The sequence below is a fragment of the Myotis brandtii genome, unplaced genomic scaffold, assembly GCF_000412655.1.
Source record: "Myotis brandtii unplaced genomic scaffold, ASM41265v1 scaffold74, whole genome shotgun sequence".
NCBI classification, from domain to species: Eukaryota; Metazoa; Chordata; class Mammalia; order Chiroptera; family Vespertilionidae; genus Myotis; species Myotis brandtii.
Window position 1 is genome coordinate 1,906,589 of NW_005370944.1, and position 10,145 is coordinate 1,916,733.

The following is a 10,145-nucleotide window of genomic DNA, read 5'->3' on the forward strand; positions in this document are numbered from 1 at the left end:
CTGTGCTCATGGCCATTATGACTCATTTAAAAATATTATATTGGAAATGTGTTAGGCACTAGTTTTTCCAGAATGAATTTATCACTGTTTCCATCTCTACCATGATTGCCATCACCACCAACACCATCATCAATATCAATACAGAGATGGCCATTGTTGACTGGATGAAAGTACCACCATAATCACTACCATCTTCATCTCCAACATTGCAGACTCGGTATCACACCTCTGCCACTAACACTACCACTGACATCACCACAACCACCACCTTCACCAAATCTACGCACCATTGATGACAACACCACCAATAGCCACTGTCATCACTGACATCCCAGTTGCTTCCACCACCATCACACTACACTACATCACACCTCTGCCACCAACCCTACCATGCCATTGACACTAACATCACTGATAACCACCAATTTCACTGACATCACCATTATCATCACCAAGATTTACATGGCCATCTCTTCTGCCAACACTACACTATTGCTGAAGTCACCATTAGCACCACCACCATCATCATTGACATTTCTACTATTGTCCTTACTGATATTCCTATCACAATCATTCACCACCATCATTATTGACATCACAGCTCCTCCCAACCACCATCATCGCTACCATCATGGACATCACCACTATCATCATTGATGTCACTGCCACCACCACTAATTTGTATCTTCTCTCCTAGAACTGTGTTTCTGTCCTTCAGAGCACAGAAATAAATTTGTAATCACACATTCTTTAATGTTGAGTGGTCCTCATTCAACTCTAAGTGTCATGAAAACAGGGATGTGTCTCTCTTTTTCCCACTGCTGCATTCTCAGTGCCTGGACAATGGGCAGCTCACAGTAAGGACTCAATAAAGGTGTTGAATTAACATATTATTTAGACTAGCACAGCCCCTACATTAAAGGCAATTTAGGATTAGGATTTCAATTCTTCCCATAATTCTATCTCCTGACTGGACCTAGAAAAAATAGCACTGGGTTATCTAACTGATAAGCAATTGAGGAGAAGCGTTTGCTGGCTCCATGATATGCTCAGCCATGGTGAGATGATTGTAATCTACAGTCCACGGCCAGTAGTGCTGCAGATGAGTTGACGGAAGTTTGGTTCTTCTAAGATATTTATGTCCATCATTATACCACCTGGAATTTATCTGAATCTGGATTAACTCGGTGTTGAGACTTAATCCAGTTCATTTTTAAGACCAACAGAGGTTTTCAAACATGCTCCCAGTAGGAGAGAGGTTACTTGGAGCTAATGATGTGAGTTTGAGGAGGGGTCTGATGGGGATCCCACAAAGGAGGGCTTTGGGCTCCCCATCCCAACATCAACTACTGGGTTTCTGGGAAAGACTGTGTTATAATGGGGTACCAGTGATTTTAGAAACAGGTTTGAAAACCATTGGCCTAGAAGCTGAGTGCTTGAAACTTTTAGTTTTGGAAGAGATATTCAGCATTGTGGATGTCCCAACCAAAAACCACAGACCAACTAATGCCACCAGGCCAAAAGAAGCACTAGAACATGCTTATCTGATGTTTCTGTGAACTTTCTCTTTCCAAGGCTACAGTTAGCTCCCCAAGATGTCTTTTACTCTGGTTCTTTGGAAGAATAAAAACACAATTTTGTTCTTGGCGCACTGTATTCCATGCAGGAATCCTTATTTAAATCACCTGTGTTGGGAACATAAACCTAAGGAGAAGCACAGTATATGAATCTTCGCAATGAATTCTGGGAGATTGTCACCTGAGGGGAGGAGACCAGACAGAATTGGCAGCATTGTGCCTTTGGCGTGATGGTCACTGAGAGTGATAGGATGGGAGCAGAAGGGTGGGGCAGCTGGCTGAAGAGTGGGAGGATGGTTATCTCTCACCCCCAAGGGCCAGGATCCACAGTAAAACCAATGGATCCCTCTGCTCATCCATCAGCCATCTCTGAAAAATGGTAGCCCCTGGGAAGGGCTGTGTGTGTGTGTGTGTGTGTGTGTGTGTGTGTGTGTACACATGTGCACACACTTACCGAGCAGCTATAGGGGCACTGACCAACCCCAGCTCTTTCTGGTCAATATTCATGTCGGCCCTCAGGTACCCCTCAGGGCATGGGCAGGCTGGGCAGGAGGCTCTGGGCCAGCGGTTCTCAACCTGTGGGTCACGACCCCTTGGGGGTCGAACGACCCTTTCACAGGGGTTGCCTAAGACCATCGGAAAACACATATATAATTACATATTGTTTTTGTGATTAATCACTATGCTTTAATTATGTTCAATTTGTAACAATGAAATTGGGGGTCACCCCAACATGAGGAACTGTATTAAAGGGTCGTGGCATTAGGAAGGTTGAGAACCACTGCTCTAGGCTTTGGCCTCGCCTGGGGAGAGTGGGTGGCTAAGTCTCTGCCCCAGGGAGAGACTGAACTGCCTGGCCAGGGAAAAGGTGGCATTCTCTGGGGAGACTGAATAAGGCTGAAAAGGATAGTTCAATTTGAGGAGATATTTTCAGACTGAGAAATGAAGGTGCATGTGAGGGAGGCTTTGAAACCAGGAGTGGAATCACCTGCTACCCAGAGATTTGGGCTTTGTCCTACAAACTGCTGGGAAGCCCTGGAGAAACAGCCTAGTGTGGGATTGGTGTGTTGGGAGTAAGGGGAAGAATGGGAGATGCCAACCCCTCTCAGGACTGAGTCCAGTGGATTGAACAGCCTATTAGACCATTCAACTCTCTTCCACAGGAGGTGGGAAGGCTCCTAGAGTTGGTTAGACCCTTAACCATTTTCTTCTCGGTGCAGAACCATTGCCACCTTGGAAAATTCATAGCCACAGAAGAGTTGCTGACCCAACCCATCCAATCTCTTCCCAGCATTTACGCCTCCAGCCTTGCAATCTCTCTTCTCCCCTCCTAGGCCTCTTTTCTCATTGGACAATCCTGTCTACCCTCAGCACCTGGCACATACTGCCCACCACAGACTGACTCCAGAAGGCTGTTTGTATTGCACTTGTATTAACTATGCCCTCACCCTAACACCCCAGCGGAATTGATCCTGACCTCACGGCTGAAGCACCACCTTTGTCTTGTCCACTGAGGGCATCTGTCCATTGCGTGTGTCCTCAGAGAAAGAAATCCTTTAATGGCTTTGGAACCTGGGAAGAGGAGGGTCTGGCAGGTTGAGGGAAACAGACATTGGTCTGCTGCTCTCATACTTCAGTTCATCCAGCCAGTGACATTCTCTTGAGTCCCTGGGTGCTCAGTCCTAGGCCCAGATCCACTGGGATGGACACAGGGAACGACGGGTGAGGGCTGTGCTTTTGGGAAGCGCAGTCTGCTAAAGGAGGCATGAGTTACATGTTCAAACAGCGAAAAGACCACGCCAGAGAACCCCTGTGGGTTGGTGACAGATAATGTGGCACAAACTGTCTCTGAAGCTGAATATACCTGCCATGGGCTGGGGTTGGAGATCAGGGAAGGCTTTTTGGAAAAGGAAGAGGAGAAGGACAAATAATTGGGGCAACTTACATCCTTCTGGATGAGCTCCGCATAAACCAAGCAGGCAGCAGAGATCAGCTCGTCGGCATCAAGGTCGACCAGGTTGTTGCAGGCCTGTGCCGGGAGAAGGCGGAGGAAGCAGGCATAGGCTGAGGGGACAAAGCTGCTACTATGGCTGTTGCTGGGGCCACTGGATCTTTTCCTAACCCACCTGGCACAGTGCTTGAAATTTCAACACTGGGAATTATATTTTGGAGAGATGGTAATTGTAGTTTTCATACTGAGGTCTAGGGAGTCCTGGGGTTCCACTGAGGGTCTCACGGGTTGCCAAGTTGGACTTGTTTTATAACTGGGGTGCCATCTAAGATGTTTTTGAATGAAGACTTCAGCACTGGTTAGAAATTTTGGGAAACTGTAGGTCTTTTGCCACAGGAGGACGCTAGAGCCAAGAGATTAACTGTGAAGCAGCCAAGCCTAGTGGTTAAGTACCAGTCAAGGCCTTGGACTCCCCATATGATCCATGGGGTGAAGATGACGCTGGGCATCACTCTGGGTCAGGCTTGTTGTGAAGCTCAAATGAGCACATCTGTCAAGCACTCAGTGTGGTCCTCGGGACATGGCAGCTCCCTCATGGTCCTTCCCAGGGCAAAGAGGGCACCGAAGCCCAGCTCCCTGCGAGCCTGGGGCCTTCAGCCGGGAAGGCGCGGGGTGGGGGGTCCCCAGGAGTGTGGGCTGGGCTTGACCAGAGGGTGCTCTCACCAGGAGGATGTCATCGCCAGCCATGCTTTCCTTCAGGACCTGCTCACGCACCATCTGCAGCAGGCTGTAGGCCACCAGCACCTGGAAGTTTCTGCAGGGCTTCCCCGTCAGCAGAACCTGCTCAGGAAGGCAAGTCTTGGTCTGCGCCCTGTGGCCTGAGACTGCACTGCCCTTAAGATGGTGAGGTACCCACTACCCACATGCCCAGGGTCAGACATTCCTGGGCCTCACTGCCGACTTGCTCATTCACTCACTCACTCACTCACTCACTCACTCACTCACTCATTCAGACAAGTGCTCACAGCTACCTCTGGGATTCTAGGCATTGAGCTGGCTCCTGGGGGAGTGGAGGAGTAAGGGAGAAATTGGGGAGAGGAATGGGGAGGGGAGAGGGAGGTAGAGAGAGGGCAGAGAACAACCAGGTAACATTTGAGTGGAGCTTCAGCAAAGCAATGGTTGATGTCAATAGTACAGGTGTCACCAAAGTCCTGTGGGTGGTCATCAACTTGGGCATGGAGACCAGCAGGTCAGGAGGGAGGAGGGAGTCAGGGTTGAGTCATAGGGCTAAACCTTCCAGGCTAAACGTTGGGCTGGGTCCTGCAGACAATGGAGGCCACCGGACAGGGCAGTGATGAGGGGTGGGTGTGTTCTAGGGGAGGTTCATCTGCTGATGGCCATGGGGACTGGGATCAAAGGACTGCAGGTGCAATCTCTGTGGGGGGACCCACCTCCTCCAGAGGGAAGGCTCAGCAAGGAGCTAGCACCCAGTTGGATGGGAAGACAGAGGAACGGGGAGATGAGGGAATGAGAGCAGAGTGAAGCACTTGGCAGGAGGCAGGGAAGTGAGCTGCAGGCCAGGTGTCCACAGCATAGGCTGTAAGGCCCCTTCTTCTGCCCTGACTGCCCAGAGAGGTGAAGTTGGTGGGACTGCATGAACAGATGGATGAACTGATGCTCTGGCCTCCTCCTTATTGGGCAGGAGCAGGGTCACTGACCCAATAAACCCTGAGCACCTGGACTCCATCCAAAGCCAGCAACAAGAGCTCTCCTGCTGCCTGCCTGAGGGGTGGGGCCTATCGCTTCTGCCCCCAGCAGAGCACCTCACCTCCCAGAGCCTCCAGACATCATCAAAGGACTTGAAAGCGCGCTGGAAGCAGAGGCAGAACCAGGGGAAGAGGGACTGCACAGCCCCTGCACCCTTTCCTTCTGTAGGGAGAGAAATGGGGTGCCAGCCAGGAGGCCATAATCAGAGAAAACGGATGACACACACAAGGGAGCTGAAACAGACAGCCAGACACCAGAGCATACCAAACACTTGGGAAACACAGGATGCTTGGCTATCATTTTTCCAACTGCCCTTGGAGATGGTTTGTGGTGGATTTTCCACTGTCCAGATTCCAACCCCATTGAGATGAACCCTGTCCACTCACTTAGGTGCTTAGCAAACACAGGGTCCAGGAAGCTGATCAGGTTGTTGAGCATGTCTAGGTTCTTGCCAACCCCGATGTTGATGACACAGCTGTGCTCCTGTGAAAGATGGGTGGGAGGGAGGGAAACTAAGTCCTCTGGGCTTGAGGGCACCAGGAAAGCCAGCCCTGCTCTCCAATTCCAGGGAGCCTCTGTATGTCTGGCTCCAGGCTGGGCCCATGTCTCTGTATAAGTCTGGTATTGTGTATGTATGTGTGCACACATCATGTCTGTGTCTATGTGGTCTGTGTGTGCCAGTGTATCCATCTGTATATATATGTGCACCTGTGTGTGTGCATGTACATGTGCATGTGTGTGTGCATGTGTGTGTGTGTGTGTGAGAGAGAGAGAGAGAGAGAGAGAGAAAGAGAAAGAGAGAGAGAGAGGGATGCAGAGATGTTTCAAGTGTGGCTCACAATGCAGTGAGCCCAGTTATTTCTCTGCACACATACTGGGGGTCAGAAGCAGGACCAGGGAAGCATGTATGCACACTGTTGCATGGGGAGGAAAGGATGAGGGTGGGTTCTGGGAAGCCTCTCATGGATCATGAGGAATTCTTTCTATGAAGCAGCAATTTCAAAAGCCTTTAGCCTGGACAGCGCGGTGTGCATCTGGGTAACCCTAAGTCCCCGGTGTGCCTGGAGCACAGGTCATGTGAAGGGAGCCGTGAGAGCAGCCTGACGATGGAGGATTGAATGCCTGGCTGAGGTCATTGGATTTTATTCTGAAGGTGTGAGGAGCCATGGGATGTTTGTGGAAGCAGAGCATGTTTTGGGAGAGGAATGCCAGAAGTGGGTGCCGTCACTGGGCCTTGTCAGTCACACCCTTTCAAGGTTTGGTGAGAGCTGGACCCAGAGCATCACTCCAGCCCCCTCCACAACTCCAATGCTTGCCACCCCAACCCTAGAACACACTGCACTGGGGAACACACTTCTAGGCTCCTCTGGGACCCAAAGAGCTGTTCCAGGGCTAGAGGAAAAGTCTGGCGTTGCCAATGCCTGCCTAACCTCAAGGGGTTGTTTAAAGATTTAGCGGGGGAAGGGGAGGCCCTCAGCTCAGGCCGAACCCTCACCGTTTTCTGCAGGAAGAATTGGAAGAGCCAGAAGGTCTCATGGTCATGTTCCACCATCAGCTGGAAGAGCATCACCATCTCATGGAAGCCCTGCTGGTACTCTGGGGGGAGGGGCCAGTTAGGAGGGGCTGAGTAGGAGGGCAGAGCCTGGGCTTGGGCAGGGAAGGAATTCCAGCAAGGAATTGAGAAGAGGAGCCCCGGGGGAGGCTCAGCGCTGTGGCACACCTGCCTGGGTGTTGCAGACATAGCTCAGGAGCAGGATCTTCTCCAGCTTCTTCTTGTCAATAAGGACGTTGCCCAGGGGATCTTTGTCGTAGAGTTTCTGGATGTCATATGCTAGATTGCAAGGAGGGACAGGAGGGTAGCACCAGATCACCTCCAGCAGCAGGTCAATGGGTGAGTTTATTTCCCCCAACCAACCCAGGCAGAAAGCTTTGAAAGGAACATCAGCCTCCACCCCCTCCGCCACCCCCACCCCAGACTCTCTCTCTCACCACACCCTGACCTGCCTGGGTTTCTTCCCACTTCCAAATTTTTGACCAGGCTGAACCCTCTGCCAGGTCTGTGACCCCTTCATCCAATTCAAATCCAGCCTGGTTCTAGACCAGCCGTGGGCAAACTATGGCCCTCGGGCCGGATCCGGCCCGTTTGAAATGAATAAAACTAAAAAAAAAAAGACCATACCCTTTTATGTAATGATGTTTACTTTGAATTTATATTAGTTCACACAAACACTCCATCCATGCTTTTGTTCCGGCCCTCCGGTCCAGTTTAAGAACCCATTGTGGCCCTCGAGTCAAAAAGTTTGCCCACCCCTGTTCTAGACCAAGGTGAGAAGAGATGAAGACAAACCAGCAGGAACAGCATGCACCCATGGAAACACCATGCCCCATGGGCATCTAGGGGCACCCAGTAGAGGTGGGTGGATGGACTAACCACGGTTTAGCTGGGAAAATTTCAGGCACATGTCAAGACAGCTCCCAGGAACTGGGTAAGTACCCCCACAAGACTGAGGAGGGCTCAGAGATGGCTTCCAGCAGTCCCCTCTGCACAGCCCTCCCACCCCAGTCTGCTCACCGATGTTATTCCGAGTCTCTGTGAAGTTCCGGTGCAGGTTTTCCAGAAGGGGCTGAATCTTCTCATACATCTGGCATAAAGCTTCATAATTTTTCCTATGAGAAGAGGACTGAAGCTAAATCAGGCAGCCTTTCCTCCCAGCAAGTCTAGGGACCCTGGGCTGTGCCCACTGTCTGGGATGCTGCCCTCCCCTCTGCCCGTGCCAGCCCTAACCATGCTCTTCTATGCACCTGGAGTGCAGATGGGGACGAGATTAACCTCATGGTTCTGCAGTCCGATGGCCACACCTGAATCCTGGCTTCACAACTTAATAACTGGAGTCTGCAACTAGGGTCAAGCCTTGGCGACCTCACTTTCCCTCTCTAAGCTTCAGGTTCCTCATTTGTAGAGTGGGATAACACTAGCACCTATGCCTCAGAATTATAAGGATTGAATGAGGGGTTTATGTGCCCATCATCACAATGAGGTTGAATGGTGTCCCCCATGTCCATGCCCTAACCTCTGGAACTTGTGAATGTATCCTTATTTTAAAGAGGGTCTTTGCAGGGGGAAAAAAAGGAGACATATGTAATACCCTTTGTAATACTTTAAGCAATAAAACAATTTTTTAAAAAAGGGTCTTTGCAGATATAATTAAGACTCTCAAGATGAGCTCATTCTTAATTACCTAGTTGGGCTCTAAATCCAATGACAAGTGTCCATATAAGAGATACACAGAGGAGAGATATAGGGAGGAGGCAGAAGGCCATGTGACCACGGAGGCATAGACTGCAGTGATGCAGCCACATGCCAAGGAACGTCTGGAGCCCCCAGAACCTTCAAGAGACAAGGAAGGGTGCTCCCATAGAGCCTTCTGAGGGAGAGAGGCCCTGCCAGGCCCTTGCTTTTGGGCTTCTGGCCTCCAGAACTGAAAGAATATATTTCTACTGTGGTAGGACACCTGGTTGGTAGTGCTTTGTTAAAGCAGCCTCAGGAAACTAACAGGTGGGCTCTTGTCTCAGCACTCCCCAGCTGGCCCTCAGATCCCCTACTGCCCTGGATTTTCCTCCGACTCACCCTGCACGTCAATCTTCTCCACATCCCTAGGCTGCACAGGCCCAGGGGAAGGATGGGATGTCATGGGGAGGGGGTGGGGGATGGGAGGAGAGCAGTTGCTGGGGTCAAGCCCATGTCTTGCTAGTATGTGGGCTGGTAAATAGAACTAGGCAGGGCTGGTGAAGGCCCCTTCTGTGTGTGGGCCCTGGGTCAGGAGTACCATGGGGATTTTGCCACTCAGAATGAGAAGTCTGTTTAAAGTCTATTTAAAGCCACGCTGGGGTGAGCACCCCCTCCCACTGTGCTACCACCCACCCTTCCCTGTAGGATCTGGAATGTTCTACCTCCTTGTACTGTCCACTGTGAGCCGCTCATCCTGGGAACTCTGCCATGAGTAGTAGCCCGTGAGGAACTTCCAGGCTTCTGTCCTCACGAAGGGGTGCAGACCCTGAAGTCGGGATGGGGGGTGAGAAGTCATGGTTCTCTGAATGCCTGCCAAAAGAGCCCCTCCCAATGCCACCTTCCCCCTTGCCCACCCATGCTCCGTAGTTCCAGGGGAAGACCCAGGCTTGGGGACCATACCCTTTCCAGGATGTTAACACAAATGAAGTCTCGTGACTTGGCCAACTGACCATTCTCGTCAAAGAAGCCATCCCATTCTGTCTTGTCAATGGGCGGCTTTCTCTTCACCTGTTGAGGACAACCAAGTAGCCTTCTGTTAGGGACATTTGGCTTTTCTTTTCAGTGTGATTTTTAAATGATATACTCCGGATTTTGCAATGTGAATCTAAGCTCACAGTAGTCTCTGACTCATTTCTGGAAATTTATCCTGAAAAAATTACTGAAAAAATATATTAAAATGCTGTATGCACAATAATTTTCATTGCACACTACTTACCAAAATGAAAAATGCAAGTGCTCTAAGTGTTATACAATAAGGGAATAGTTACGTAAACCATGGTTTATGTACTCAATGGAATATTATGAAGCATATAAAACGATGCTTACAAGGATGAATAATCTGGAAAAATATAAATGTTAATAGAAAAAAGCAGAATACAAAATTGCACATTCAGTATCTATCTTCTCTATGTACTATCTGTCCTCCATAAATGTCTGTTATCCTATCTAATAAAAGAGAAACATGGTAATTAGCATATGACCGCTACCTTTCCCATTGGCTAATCAGGGTGATATGCAAATTAACTGCCAGCCAAGATGGCGGCCGGCAGCCAGGCAGCTG

At 50.0% G+C, this 10,145-nt stretch overlaps 1 protein-coding gene across 2 annotated transcripts in view; it reads right to left on the bottom strand.

The window, feature by feature from the left end:
- Positions 1–3,072: 3,072 nt before the first annotated feature.
- Positions 3,073–10,145, bottom strand: part of TBC1D21 (TBC1 domain family, member 21) — a 16,731-nt gene continuing 9,658 nt past the window's right edge. The window contains exons 2-11 of one of the 2 annotated variants that reach the window (XM_005882801.2): positions 9,485–9,592; positions 9,247–9,350; positions 7,868–7,962; positions 7,016–7,126; positions 6,791–6,891; positions 5,682–5,778; positions 5,357–5,457; positions 4,252–4,368; positions 3,523–3,606; positions 3,073–3,149 (exon numbers count right to left, since the gene is read on the bottom strand). In XM_005882801.2, coding sequence (XP_005882863.1) covers positions 3,117–3,149; positions 3,523–3,606; positions 4,252–4,368; positions 5,357–5,457; positions 5,682–5,778; positions 6,791–6,891; positions 7,016–7,126; positions 7,868–7,962; positions 9,247–9,350; positions 9,485–9,592 — 951 coding nt within the window. In that variant the 3' untranslated portion in view covers positions 3,073–3,116. The remainder of the gene's footprint in view (positions 3,150–3,522; positions 3,607–4,251; positions 4,369–5,356; positions 5,458–5,681; positions 5,779–6,790; positions 6,892–7,015; positions 7,127–7,867; positions 7,963–9,246; positions 9,351–9,484; positions 9,593–10,145) is intronic. The other variant, XM_014530400.1, reaches the window with a different exon arrangement.